Source organism: Bos mutus, chromosome 7, assembly GCF_027580195.1.
Source record: "Bos mutus isolate GX-2022 chromosome 7, NWIPB_WYAK_1.1, whole genome shotgun sequence".
In the NCBI taxonomy this organism is placed as follows: Eukaryota; Metazoa; Chordata; class Mammalia; order Artiodactyla; family Bovidae; genus Bos; species Bos mutus.
This window is the reverse complement of record NC_091623.1, coordinates 82,542,563-82,558,580: the sequence shown is the minus strand read 5'-3', so window position 1 is coordinate 82,558,580 and position 16,018 is coordinate 82,542,563. Positions and strand designations below refer to the sequence as shown.

The window sequence follows — 16,018 nt, the reverse complement described above, 5'->3', positions numbered from 1 at the left end:
TTACCAAACCTATTTCTGTTCTGTCCATTCACTAAGCTAGAAACACTTCCCAGCCTCCCCTGGAATGTGACTTGATCCAAATATTAGGTGAGGGCTCAGGCAGGGCAGTAGTTTTAGGCTTGGTCCTAAACCTTTCCGTATCTTGCCTGCTACCTGTTTGATACAGAAGAGCAGAACAACCTTAGAAATCAACATTGAAGATGGTAAGCAACAAAAGCAGAAGCAGGTGAGCATGAGCCTCGGTCTGTGAAATGTCACTCAGACGAGAGCCAACCGCCTATCAACAATGTCTATTTTGGACTTCATCTGATGAGAAATACACTTCTATTATCTTAAGCCACTGAGATTTGGCAGATTATCTGTTACATGAGCTAGCATTATACTATTAAATGTAGTACAGAACAATACAAGGCTATATGTAATTAACATTCTTAATGAGGATTTGAAAGAGGCCTATAACTGAAAAACGCTGGGACATGATTTTTAGTCATTTCTCTTCAGTGTTAGGGCTTCCCTGGTAGCTCAGCGGTTAAAGCGTCTGTCAGCAATGCGGGAGACCTGCGTTCGATCCCTGGGTTGGGAAGATGCCCTGGAGAAGGAAATGGCAACCCACTCCAGTATTCTTGCCTGGAGAATCCCATGGATGGAGGAGCCTGGTGGGCTACAGTCCACAGGGTCGCAAAGAGACGGATACGACTGAGCGACTTCACTTTCGCTTTCTTCAATGTTAAGTACTGATATGACTTTGAACAAGTCACTTTTCTGGGCTAGATAATATTTCAAACAGCCTTCCTTTCTAAATGCCTACCTTTGCAGAATGCTAAGTCTTAAATTTGATAGTTCAAAGACTGTGTGAGGTTACACTTAGCCATCATGCAATTCCTCTAGCTTTTGAAAATGAAGCAATTTGCATCTCCATTGTACAGTGTATCATCTATATTCTTCCATTATAACATCTTTCATCCATTTTTCATAGGTACCTTTCATTGGTCTTCTTCAATAAAGCTAAATGTCTTTGGCATCAGAAATTATATTTTATTAATCTTTACACTGTAAGACTTAGCATAGTGTCTGGTACAGAGTAGGATGGAAAAACAAGTGATTTGGTGAGGGTGGAACAAATGTCATAACATTTTCAAAGGTTCAAGCAGGGACTGAGACAGCATAAAGAGGAGAGGGGAAGGAGTCTCTGAGTAATGAGGTGGATAGGAGGGGAGATGGTAGTATTGGAATTTGAACTACTATGTACTAGATATGGGTTAAACATTAACTGTTCCAGGTGGTGGCAATTTGTTCCATGAGTAAAGGAAATAGGTGGGGACTTGAGAGAGCCTACCTAACCAAAAAATTGGCCAAATTGCTGTTATCTACATAAGTATCCTAGCCTGTTGACACTTTATATAAGGATTAAAAAGGAAAGACCTTGGAGGACAGAATCCAATAAATCCTCATGAGTTCTACAACTCTTTCCTCCAGGGTTGATTAATTCTAACAAGGCAGAGACATGGACAAAAGAAATGAGTCTTCAAATACAGATTTAATACTCCTGGGCCTCTTCCCTGATATGAAACATGTCAACTTCCTTGTCTGTGCCATTCTCCTGATCTACACCATGGCTCTCACCTCAAACTCCATTCTAATCCTCCTAATCTGGGTGGATTCTCACCTCCACATGCCCATGTACTTCCTGCTCAGCCAACTGGCTCTCATGGACATGACATTAATCTCTAGCATCGTACCCAAGATGGCAACTGACTTCTTCTCAGGGAAGAGAAACATATCACTAGTGGCCTGTGGAACTCAGATTTTCTTCTTCCTGACTGTAGGAATTGCTGAGTGCACCCTCATCACCCTCATGTCCTATGACCGATATGTGGCCATCTGCAACCCTCTGAGATACACCCTCATCATGAGCCAGAAAGTCTGTCTGCAGATGGCTGCCATCTCCTGGGCTGGGGGTGCCCTTACATCACTTGCACACACGGCCTATGCCATGCATTTCCCCATCTGCGGTTCCAGAGAGATTCCCCATTTCCTCTGTGAGATCATGTCCATCCTAAAATTGGCCTGTGATGATGTCTCTGCCTGTGAGAAGGCTTTGGTAGTGACAAGTATTGTGGTACTCCTCATCCCCTTGTCCCTCATCATGTCCTCTTACGCTCTCATATTCCTTGTTGTCCTCCACATGAAATCTCCAAAGGGAAGGGACAAAGCTCTAGCCACTTGCTTTTCCCACTTGACTGTAGTGTGCCTCTATTATGGCCCTGCCATGGTGGTCTACATGAGGCCTAGTTCCTATCATAATCCCAGACTGGACCAAGTCCTCTTTATACTTGACCCTATTCTTACTCCTCTGCTAAATCCTTTGATTTATAGTCTTAGAAACAAAGAAGTGCTGGGGGCCCTAAGGAAGGTTCTAACTTCATGATACAGAATCAAACTAAAAGAAGAAGATATGCCCATTTGTAATCACTAACTTTAATATAGTCTAAATAAATTAGACTCATGTTAAGAAGTCTTACATTTCAAATTATCCATTCATCCACAAATATTTAATGTCTCCATTTTAGGTACTTTTGGCATCATCTTTAGAATCACTTTAGAATCATAGTGGAATTTCTCAGTTTTTTTTTTTTTTTTCTTTCTATTTCTCGTGGTTTCACTTGTGCTTCCCTGCTTTGGAACATTTTTACAATATTCAGTTTCTACATAGAAGCTGTGAACTTCCACAAGTGTGGTGGCAGTAGCAAACTGATGATAAAACTCCACAGAAACTGGAGTTTTGGCAAGTTGGAAAATTAGATCAATGATAGAACTTTCTACCGCTGAGAAACATATAGGTCTCATTCAACCCCTTAAAGAAGCACACCTTGACATAAATCCAGAAATGTTATATGCCTGTGTTCTCCATCTTCAAAAACATGCATGTATCCATTCACACACAAAATGACCATATATAAACCACTCTTGATACACAACACTTTGCATTTCCAAAACCTTAATTAAGTATACTCAAGTTGAACTGTAACACTGCAACCAAAGAATAGAATAAAGAGAGCCAAGATTACAGATTTTGATAATAATTTAAAAGCCACTGAGCACAAACCAGTGGATGAAATGTTTTCATTTTTTAGCTCAATCAAGTAGTTCATCTGAATACAACTAATAGATGGGGAAACAGTGGAAACAGTGTCAGACTTTATTTTTTTGGACTCCAAAATCACTGCAGATGGTGACTGCAGCCATGAAATTAAAAGACACTTGCTCCTTGGAAGGAAAGTTATGACCCACCTAGACAGCATATTAAAAAGCAGAGACATTACTTTGTCAACAAAGGTGTATCTAGTCAAGGCTATGGTTTTTCCAGTGGTCATGTATGGATGTGAGAGTTGGACTATAAAGAAGGCTGAGTGCTGAAGAATTGATGCTTTCAAACTGTGTACAAAGTCACGAACCTCCATCCATAGTTCATCAGGCACTCTGTCTATCAGATCTAGTCCCTTAAATCTATTTCTCACTTCATTTAAATGCAGAGTTCCAGAGAATAGCAAGGAGAGATAAGAAAGCCTTCCTCAGAGATCAATGCAAAGAAGTAGAGGAAAACAATAGAATGGGAAAGACCAGAGATCACTTCAAGAAAATTAGAGATACCAAGGGAACATTTCATGCAAATATGGGCTCAATAAAGGACAGAAATGGTATGGACCTGACAGAAGCAGAAGATATTAAAAGGAGGTGGCAAGAATACACAGAAGAACTGTACAAAAAAGATCTTCACGATCAAGATAATCACGAAGTGTGATCACTCACACTCACCTAGAGCCAGACATCCTGGAATGTGAAGTCAAGTGGGCTTTAGGAAGCAGCACTACGAACAAAGCTAGTGGAGGTGATGGAATTCCAGTTGAACTATTTCAAATCCTTAAAGATGATTCTGTGAAAGTGCTGCACTCAATATGCCAGCAAATTTGGAAAACTCAGCAGTGGCCACAGGACTGGAAAAGGTCAGTTTTCATTCCAATCCCAAAGAAAGGCAATGCCAAAGAATGCTCAAACTACTGCACAATTGCACTCATCTCACACACTAGTAAAGTAATGCTCAAAATTCTCCAAGCCAGGCTTCAGCAATACGTGAACCATGAATTTCCAGATATTCAAGCTGGTTTTAGAAAAGGCAGAGGAACCAGAGATCAAATTGCTAACATCTGATGGATCACAGAAAAAGCAAGAGAGTTCCAGAAAAACATCTATTTCTGCTTTATTGACTATGCCAAAGCCTTTGACTGTGAGGATCACAATAAACTGTGGAAAATTCTGAAGGAGATGGGAATACCAGACCGCCTGACCTGCCTCTTGAGAAACCTGTATACAGGTCAGGAAGCAACAGTTAGAACTGGACATGGAACAACAGACTGGTTCCAAATAGGAAAAGGAGTACATCAAGGCTGTATATTGTCACCCTGCTTATTTAACTTATATGCAGAATACATCATGAGAAACACTGGGCTGGAGGAAGCACAAGCTGGAAACAAGATTGCTGGGAGAAATATCAATAACGTCAGATATGCAGATGACACCACCCTTATGGCAGAAAGTGAAGAGGAACTAAAGAGCCTCTTGATGAAAGTGAAAGTGGAGAGTGAAAAAGTTGGCTTAAAGCTCAACATTCAGAAAACTAAGATCATAGCATCCGGTCCCATCACTTCATGGGAAATAGATGGGGCAACAGTGTCAGACTTTATTTTTTGGGGCTCCCAAATCACTGCAGATGGTGATTGCAGCCATGAAATTAAAAGACACTTTCTGCTTTTTGGTATTTGTTATCAATTTTGTACCTATATCTTCTTTATAATTTTTGTGACTTTTTTTTTCTCTTTCTTTTCCTTCTTCTTTTCTTTAACATTGCATTTTTGAAATTCCAAACTCTACTCTAGATTTTTAACTTTTGATTTTTGGTATTGGTTATCAATTTTGTACCTATATTTTCTTAAATTTTTGTGATTTTGTTTTTTCTTTTTCTTTTTCTCTCTTTCTTTTCCTTCTTCTTTTCTTTAACATCGTATTTTTGAAATTCCAAACTCTACTCTAGATTTTTAATTTTTGCTTTTAGGTATTTGTTACCAATTTTGTACCCTTAATAACCCAATCTTCAGTACCCATTTTTTACTAGGGAGCGAGATTACTGGCTTGACTGCTCTCTCCCCCTTTGGACTCTCCTTTTTTTCCACCAGGTCGCCTGTGTCTCCTCCCTAACCCCTCTCTACTCTACCCAACTCTGTGAATTTCTGTGTGTTCCAGATGGTGGAGAACACTTAGGGAACTGATTACTGGCTGGATCTGTCTCTCTCCTTTTCATTCCCTCCTTTTATCCTCCTGGCCACCTCTGTTTCCTTCCTCCCTCTTCTTTTCTCTGTATAACTCCGTGAACATCTCTGAGCGGTCCAGTTGTGGAGTGCACATAAGGAAGTGATTACTGGTTAGCCCGCTCTCTCCTCTATTGATTCCACCTCATCTCATTCGGGTCACCTCTAACTTCCTCCTCCCTCTTCTCTTCTCCATGTAATGCTGTGCACCTCTCTGGGTGACCCTCACGGTGGAGAAACTTTTCATCTTTAACCTAGATGTTTTATCAATGGTGCTGTATAGAAGGAAAAGTTTTGAGACTACTGTAAAAATAAGACCGATAACTGGAAGCAGGAGACTTAAGTCCAAACCCTGACTCCAGGGAACATTAATTGACAGGAGCTCATCAAATGCCTCCATAACTACACTGAAACCAAGCACCACACAAGGGCCAACAAGTTCCAGGGCAAGACATACCAAGCAAATTCTCCAGCAACACAGGAACACAGCCCTGAGCTCCAATATACAGGCCGCCCAAAGTCACCCCAAAACCATAGACATTTCATAACTCATTACTGGACACTTCATTGCACTCCAGAGAGAAGAAATCCAGCTCCACCCACCAGAACACCGACACAAGCTTCTCTAACCAAGAAACCTCGACAAGCCACCTGTACAAACCCACACACAGTGAGGAAACGCCACAATAAATAGAACTCCACAAACTGCCAGAATACAGAAAGGACACCCCAAACTCAGCAATTTAAACCAGATGAAGAGACAGAGGAATATCCAGCAGGTAAAGGAACAGGATAAATGCCCACCAAACCAAACCAAAGAGGAAGAGATAGGGAATCTACCTGATAAAGAATTCCGAATAATGATAGTGAAATTGATCCAAAATCTTGAAATCAAAATGGAATCACAGATAAATAGCCTGGAGACAAAGATTGAGAAGATGCAAGAAAGGTTTAACAAGGACCTAGAAGAAATAAAAAAGAGTCAATATATAATGAATAATGCAATAAATGAGATCAAAAACAATCTGGAGGCAACAAATAGTAGAATAACAGAGGCAGAAGATAGGATTAGTGAATTAGAAGATAGAATGGTAGAAATAAATGAATCAGAGAAAAAAAAAAAAACGAATTAAAAGAAATGAGGACAATCTCAGAGACCTCCAGGACAATATTAAATGCTACAACATTCGAATCATAGGGGTCCCAGAAGAAGAAGACAAAAAGAAAGACCATGAGAAAATACTTGAGGAGATAATAGTTGAAAACTTTCCTAAAATGGGGAAGGAAATAATCACTCAAGTCCAAGAAACCCAGAGAGTCCCAAACAGGATAAATCCAACAAGTAAACACCCCAAGACACATATTAATTAAATTAACAAAGATCAAACACAAAGAACAAATATTAAAAGCAGCAAGGGAAAAACAACAAATAACACACAAGGGAATTCCCATAAGGCTAACAGCCGATCTTTCAATAGAAACTCTCCAAGCCAGGAGGGAATGGCAAGACATACTTAAAGTGATGAAAGAAAATAACCTACAGCCCAGATTATTGTACCCAGCAAGGATCTCATTCAAATATGAAGGAGAAATCAAAAGCTTTACAGACAAGCAAAAGCTGAGAGAATTCAGCACCACCAAACCAGCTCTCCAACAAATACTAAAGGATATTCTCTAGACAGGAAACACAAAAATGGTGTATAAATCTGAACCCAAAACAATAAAGTAAATGGCAATGGGATCATACTTATCAATAATTACCTTAAACATAAATGGGTTGAATGCCCCAACCAAAAGACAAAGACTGGCTGAATGCATACAAAAACAAGACCCCTACATATGTTGTCTACAAGAGACCCACCTCAAAACAGGGGACACATATAGACTGAAAGTGAAGGGCTGGAAAAAGATTTTCCATGCAAATAGGGACCAAAAGAAAGCAGGAGTAGCAATACTCGTATCATATAAGATAGACTTTAAAACAAAGGCTGTGAAAAGAGACAAAGAAGGTCATTACATAATGATCAAAGGATCAATCCAAGAAGATATAACAATTATAAATATATATGCACCCAACATAGGAGCACTGCAATATGTAAGACAAATACTAACAAGTATGAAAGGAGAAATTAACAATAACACAATAATAGTGGGAGACTTTAATACCCCACTCACACCTATGGATAGATCAACTAAACAGAAAATTAACAAGGAAACACAAACTTTAAACAATACAATAGACCAGTTAGACCTAATTGATATCTATAGGACATTTCATCCCAAAACAATGAATTTCACCTTTTTCTCAAGCGCACATGGAACCTTCTCCAGGATAGATCACATCCTGGGCCATAAAGCTAGCCTTGGTAAATTCAAAAAAATAGAAATCATTCCAAGCATCTTTTCTGACCACAATGCAGTAAGATTAGATCTCAACTACAGGAGAAAAACTATTAAAAATTCCAACATATGGAGGCTGAACAACACACTGCTGAGTAACCAAAAAATCACAGAAGAAATCAAAAAAGAAATCAAAATTTGCATAGAAACGAATGAAAATGAAAACACAACAACCCAAAACCTGTGGGACACTGTAAAAGCAGTCCTAAGGGGAAAGTTCATAGCAATACAGGCATACCTCAAGAAACAAGAAAAAAGTCAAATAAACAATCTAACTCTACACCTAAAGCAACTAGAAAAGGAAGAAATGAAGAACCCCAGGGTTAGTAGAAGGAAAGAAATCTTAAAAATTAGGGCAGAAATAAATGCAAAAGAAACAAAAGCGACCATAGCAAAAATCAACAAAGCCAAAAGCTCGTTCTTTGAAAGGATAAATAAAATTGACAAACCATTAGCCAGACTCATCAAGAAACAAAGGGAGAAAAATCAAATCAATAAAATTAGAAATGAAAATGGAGAGATCACAACAGACAACACAGAAATACAAAGGATCATAAGAGACTACTATCAACAATTATATGGCGATAAAATGGACAACGTGGAAGAAATGGACAAATTCTTAGAAAAGTACAACTTTCCAAAACTGGACCAGGAAGAAATAGAAAATCTTAACAGACCCATCACAAGCACAGAAATTGAAACTGTAATCGGAAATCTTCCAGCAAACAAAAGCCCAGGTCCAGACGGCTTCACAGCTGAATTCCATCAAAAATTTAGAGAAGAGCTAACACCTATCCTACTCAAACTCTTCCAGAAAATTGCAGAGAAAGGTAAACTTCCAAACTCATTCTATGAGGCCACCATCACCCTAATACCAAAACCTGACAAAGATGCCACAAAAAAAGAAAACTACAGGCCAATATCACTGATGAACATAGATGCAAAAATCCTTAACAAAATTCTAGCAATCAGAATCCAACAACACATTAAAAAGATCATACACCATGACCAAGTGGGCTTTATCCCAGGGATGCAAGGATTCTTCAATATCCACAAATCAATCAATGTAATACACCACATTAACAAATTGAAAAATAAAAACCATATGATTATCTCAATAGATGCAGAGAAAGCCTTTGACAAAATTCAACATCTATTTATGATAAAAACTCTCCAGAAAGCAGGAATACAAGGAACATACCTCAACATAATAAAAGCTATATATGACAAACCCACAGCAAACATTATCCTCAATGGTGAAAAATTGAAAGCATTTCCTCTACAGTCAGGAACAAGACAAGGGTGCCCACTTTCACCATTACTATTCAACATAGTTTTGGAAGTTTTGGCCACAGCAATCAGAGCAGAAAAAGAAATACAAGGAATCCAAATTGGAAAGGAAGAAGTAAAACTCCCACTGTTTGCAGATGACATGATCCTCTACATAGAAAACCCTAAAGACTCCACCAGAAAATTACTAGAACTAATCAATGATTATAGTAAAGTCGCAGGATATAAAATCAACACACAGAAATCCCTTGCATTCCTATACACTAATAATGAGAAAACAGAAAGAGAAATTAAGGAAACAATTCCATTCACCATTGCAACGAAAAGAATAAAATACTTAGGAATATATCTACCTAAAGAAACTAAAGACCTATATATAGAAAACTATAAAACACTGGTGAAAGAAATCAAAGAGGACACTAATAGATGGAGAAATATACCATGTTCATGGGTTGGAAGAATCAATATAGTGAAAATGAGTATACTACCCAAAGCAATTTATAGATTCAATGCAATCCCTATCAAGCTACCAACGGTATTCTTCACAGAGCTAGAACAAATAATTTCACAATTTGTATGGAAATACAAAAAACCTCGAATAGCCAAAGCAATCTTGAGAAAGAAGAATGGAACTGGAGGAATCAACCTACCTGACTTCAGGCTCTACTACAAAGCCACAGTTATCAAGACAGTATGGTACTGGCACAAAGACAGAAATATAGATCAGTGGGACAAAATAGAAAGCCCAGAGATAAATCCACGCACATATGGACACCTTATCTTTGACAAAGGAGGCAAGAATATACAATGGATTAAAGACAATCTCTTTAACAAGTGGTGCTGGGAAAACTGGTCAACCACGTGTAAAAGAATGAAACTAGAGCACTTTCTAACACCATACACAAAAATAAACTCAAAATGGATTAAAGATCTAAACGTAAGACCAGAAACTATAAAACTCCTAGAGGAGAACATAGGCAAAACACTCTCTGACATACATCACAGCAGGATCCTCTATGACCCACCTGCCAGAATATTGGAAATGAAAGCAAAAATAAACAAATGGGACCTAATTGAACTTAAAAGCTTCTGCACAACTAAGGAAACTATTAGCAAGGTGAAAAGACAGCTTTCAGAATGGGAGAAAATAATAGCAAATGAAGCAACTGACAAACAACTAATCACAAAAATACATAAGCAACTCCTACAGCTCAATTCCAGAAAAATAAATGACCCAATCAAAGAATGGGCTGAAGAACTAAATAGACCTTTCTCCAAAGAAGACATACAGATGGCTAACAAACACATGAAAAGATGCTCAACATCACTCATTATCAGAGAAATGCAAATCAAAACCACTATGAGGTACCAATTCACGCCAGTCAGAATGGCTGCGATCCAAAAGTCCACAAGCAATAAATGCTGGAGAGGGTGTGGAGAAAAGGGAACCCTCTTACACTGTTGGCGGGAATGCAAACTAGTACAGCCACTATGGAGAACAGTGTGGAGATTCCTTAAAAAACTGGAAATAGAACTGCCTTATGATCCAGCAATCCCACTGCTGGGCATACACACTGAGGAAACCAGAATTGAAAGAGACACGTGTACCCCAATGTTCATCGCAGCATTGTTTGTAATAGCCAGGACATGGAAGCAACCTAGATGTCCATCAGCAGATGAATGGATAAGAAAGCTGTGGTACCTATACACAATGGAGTATTACTAAGCCATTAAAAAGAATACATTTGAATCAGTTCTAATGAGGTGGATGAAACTGGAGCCTATTATACAGAGTGAAGTAAGCCAGAAAGAAAAACACCAATACAGTATACTAAGGCATATATATGGAATTTAGAAAGATGGTAATAATAACCCTGTATACGAGACAGCAAAAGAGACACTGACGTATAGAACAGTCTTTTGGACTCTGTGGGAGAGGGAGAGGGTGGGATGATTTGGGAGAATGGCATTGAAATATGTATAATATCATATATGAAACGAGTTGCCAGTCCAGGTTCGATGCACGATACTGGATGCTTGGGGCTGGTGCACTGGGATGACCCAGAGGGATGGTATGGGGAGGGAGGAGGGAGGAGGGTTCAGGATGGGGAACACATGTATACCTGAGGCAGATTCATTTTGATATATGGCAAAACCAATACAATATTGTAAAGTTAAATAAAATAAAATTTAAAAATGAAAAATGAAAAAAAAATTAAGATAAAAAAAAAGACACTTTCTCCTTGGAAGGAAAGTTATGACCTACCTAGAAAGCATATTAAAAAGCAGAGACATTACTTTGTCAACAAAGGTGTGTCTAGTCAAGGCTATGGTTTTTCCAGTGGTCATGTATGGATGTGAGAGATGGACTATAAAGAAAGCTGAGCGCTGAAGAATTGATGCTTTCGAACTGTGGTGTTGGAGAAGACTCTTGAGAGTCCCTGGGACTGCAAGGAGATCCAACCAGTCCATTCTGAAGATCAGTCCTCGGTGTTCATTGGAAGGACTGATGTTGACAGTGAAACTCCAATATTTGGCCACCCGATGCAAAGAGCTGATTCATTTGAAAAGACCCTGATGCTGGGAAACATTGAAGGCAGGAGGAGCAGGGGACAACAGAGGATGAGATGGTTGGATGGCATCACCGAGTCAATGGACATGAGTTTGGGTAGACTGCGGCAGTTGGTGATGAACAGAGATGCCTGGTGTGCTGGGGTTCATGGGGTTTCAAAGAGTTGGACATGACTGAGCGACTGAACTGAACTGATGGATAGGGAAGCCTGGCATACTGCAGTCCATGGGGTCGCAAAGAGTCAGACATGACTGAGCGACTGAACTGAACTGAAGGTTTATGAACGTTAACAATTGAACAAAAATAAAGTATGATGTGCTAAATGAGATCAATGACTGAAGAGTATTCCATGGTTTAAAAATATCAGTCTCTTTAATGATGATTGAATGAATTATGCAAAGACCTGCTGACAGAGAAAGGACCAAATTATCTCAGTCCCTGAACTATGACTTACAAATCAGTTCTTGTATGTCAAAGAAATTTAACACTCAGCACTTCAGTAAAAACATTATACAATACTGAGAAAATGCCAACAAATCAGCACTCATCAAAATGAAACAGTCTAAACTTACTTAAGCCATGCCTCAGATTTACTGAATCAAACCAAGATCCCACATGGTCCATATTCCCCATAAAGCTGGAAAAGACTATCTGATCCCATTCCAATTTCACTGTTCATCCCTAATTGCACTTAGTTCACAGTCTCATACTCTGTTCCTTTATTGTTTCAATAGCTTCATTACTGGTCTTCATACCCCAGACTCTTCCCATCTCATACAACATCCATGCAGTTGCTAGAAGTAGGTTTTCTAGTAGGTCATTATGTTCCTTCCATTTCCACAAGATTAAAAAAAAACAACAATAATGCCTACCTTATATTCAAACTCTTTAGAAATTATCTAACTGGACTCCAGACTTAATCTTGACTACTTTCTTCCATTCCTTTCACATACTCACACTTCAGCTTCATAGAATCATGTTTTTCTTCTCAGAGTATGTCTTCCACTATTGAGAAAGTCAACGTTCTTGTCCAAAATGGCCTTCTCATCTGTCCTGACCTTTTATTCATGGTGTGAACAAAGAGTTTGGAGCAAAAAGTTGGGTTTAATCTTGACTTGCCAGATATGGAACATTGGACAATGTGGTCATGCATCTATTTTCTCATGTACAGAATTGGAGTTAGAATACCTGCCAGGGACCTAAAGAATTCACATGCCAATCAATACCTGGCCTGGAGCAGTCATATCTTTCATGTTTCTCATTTCCTTATTCAAATATCACCTGCTCCATGATCATTCTGCCTGATCCTCAATAAAGTCAGTCCCTTCCTCCCTTCTCTTTCCAGTGTGCTTGTTCCCAGAGCTTTAAATCTCTAACTCTGCACTTAAGAATGTGGGATGATTGTGACTTCTTTGTCTTGAAAGGGACTGATGCCTTCCTCCACTACGACTGTGCCTACTCAGGATTACACAGTCTTAACTGTCACAGGCAGCACAGTGACAATTCAGTATTCCCTTGACCATATGGTGATCAGAATTGGAGCATCACACAAAAGTATACATTGCATAATTTAGTTTCATTAAGGACATTCATGAGATTAGCAATCTGTTTTTTTAAAAACAACTAACCAATCAATAAAAATGTTTATAGAAATCCAAGAATTTGCAAGGAAAGGAAATACAGCATTTATTAAATGAAGAAAATAACCAAATTAGGATTTTGAACTTCTGAGTTTCCTTATTTTTCTTTCTTTTTACATATGAAATAGGTTTGTGTGGTTGGTCTTTATTTGCTCCCAAGGGCATATAAAAGTTACAACTATTACAAAGGATCTACCAATATAAATGACCTGAAGACCAACAGAAAAGATCGTTTACAACAAAAGATATAAAGAAAGAACCACAATGCAACAGGGAGGAGGGCCAGAGATGCAGATTGGTCAGGAACAATAATCACAGATTGGTGATCCAAACAGGAGTATAATTAAAATTGCAGAGGTTTTCCAAAAGGAATGAAGAGTAGATCCCCACATTGGGCTCCCTAGTCTGAAGACCCTGTATTGGGACGATGAGCACTCAGAATATTTGGCTTTGAAGGCCAGTGGGGCTTATTTCTAGAGCACCAAAGGACTGAAGGAAACAGAGACTCCAGTCTTAAAGAGTGTATACAATATCTCATATACTTGGTGTCAAGAATAGAAGTAGTAATTTGAAACTTGCTTGGATCAATCTACTTGTTGATAATGGAGAGTGTCCCAGAGAGACAGGAGGCAACTGGGACTCACTTGGGGGACAAAGACATTGCAATATATATTTTAGGGAGCTCATCCCACCACGAGGACTTTGATGCAGCAAAGCATCATTTTGGATCCTCCCTTTCATTTATTAGTCTTGGGACATGGCCCCAAACACCAGCTGGTAGGCATCAGGCCTGAGATGCAGTGGGCCATGCAGCTAGTAAGGCAGGGACACATTATCAGGCCAGATGCCCCCCTTTGCACCCACTGAACCCCTAGCTGCCCCAGGACCTGATTCCAACCACGAGGAGGCCCACAATCCAGCCCCACCTCCCAGTGGCCAACTAGCACCAGCAGTCAACCATGTCAAGAAATGGCCCAGTCATCATAGAACAGCAAACCCTCAACATACTCGGGGCACCTTTCTTTTTCAAGGTTGATTTGGCTATTTGGGGTGTTTTGTGGTTTCATACATGTTATAAAATTATTCTACCTTTGTGGGAAATGCCTTTGGTATTTTCATAGGAATTGCCTTAAATCTGTAGATTGCTTTAGATAATATGGCCATTTTAACAATATTAACTCTTCCAATAATACATGGAAAAAAATAAGAATGAACCATTACTTAGTAGTCAGTTGAATCAGTAATTGAAAAACTTCCCACAAATGAAAGTCCAGGACCAGATGACTTCAGAGGTGAATTCTACCAAATACTTAGAGACGAGTTAACACCTATCATTCTCAGATTTCAAAAACTGCAAAGGAAATATTGCTTTCGAACTCAATGTATGAGATTAGATTCACCCTGATACTAAGATTCAGGAAAAAAGAAAATTACAGGTCAATGTCATTGACACAAATGCAAAAATCCTCAACAAATAATAGCAGACTGCATCCAACAATGTATTAAAAGGATCATACACCACAGTCAAGTGGGATTTTATCATAAGGATGGAAACAGTTTTCAATATCTGAAAATCAATCAATGACAAGTTGACAAACTGAAGCATAAAAACTATATGAACATCTCAATAGATGCAGGAAAGACTTTGGATAAAATTCAACATATTTTTATGATAGAAACTCTTCAGAAAGTAGGCACAGAAAGAACCTATCTCAACATAATAAAGACCATATATGACAAACCCACAGCTAATGTTATACTCAATGCTGAAAAGCTGAAAGCATTTCCTCTAAGATTAAAAAAAAAAAAAAAAGAATGTCCACGTTCATCACTTCAATTCAACATAGTTTTGGAAGTCTTAGACACAACAATCAGAATAGAAAAAGAAATGAAAAGAATTAAAATTGGAAAGAAAGAAAACTGTCACTGTTTGCAGATGACATAATACTATATGAAGAAAATTCTAAAGATTCTACCAAAAACCATCTACAATTCATGAATGAATTTGGTAAAGTTTCAGAATACAAAATTAGTACACATAAATCTCTTGGATTCCTATATGCTCACTGTGAAAGATCACAAAGAGAAATTAGGACACAATTCCTTATATCATCATATCAACAATAATAAAATATCTAGGAATACACCTGCTACTGCTAAGTCGCTTCAGTCGTGTCCAACTCTGTGCGACCCCATAGACGGCAGCCCACCAAGCTCCCCTGTCCCTGGGATTCTCCAGGCAAGAATACTGGATTGGGTTGCCATTTCCTTCTCCAGGAACACACCTACCTAGGCAAAAATCTGTACCCTGAATCTATAAGAAGCTTATGAAAGAAATTGAAGATGACACAAATGGATAGAAATATATACCATGTTCTTAAATTGGAAGAATTAATATTGTTAAAATGGGCAATCTACAGATTCAACGCAATCTCTAAAACAACAGTTATTTTTCACAGGACTAGTACAAAATATTTTAAATTTTATATGGAAAAACAAAACCCTTGAAAATCCAAAGCAACCTAGAGAAAAAAGAACAGAGCTGGAGGAATCACGCTTCCTGACTTCAGACTATACTACAAAGATACAGTACTACAAAGGTATAATAATCAAAGCAGTATAGTAATGACACACACAGACACACACACAAATAAAAAACAGAAACATGGGTCAACGGAACAGGATAGAGAGCCCAGAAGTAAATTCACACATACTAATTAAGATCAATTAATTTATGAAAAAGGAGGCAAGAA

The 16,018-nt window shown here is 38.5% G+C and overlaps 1 protein-coding gene across 1 annotated transcript; it reads left to right on the top strand.

Annotated features, from left to right (window-relative positions):
• Positions 1 to 209: 209 nt before the first annotated feature.
• Positions 210 to 2,442, top strand: LOC102284129 (olfactory receptor 2V1). The gene has a single exon (XM_005892755.2). The coding sequence runs from the start codon at positions 1,505 to 1,507 to the stop codon at positions 2,426 to 2,428; it is 924 nt and encodes a 307-aa protein (XP_005892817.1). The 5' UTR covers positions 210 to 1,504; the 3' UTR covers positions 2,429 to 2,442.
• Positions 2,443 to 16,018: the final 13,576 nt, after the last annotated feature.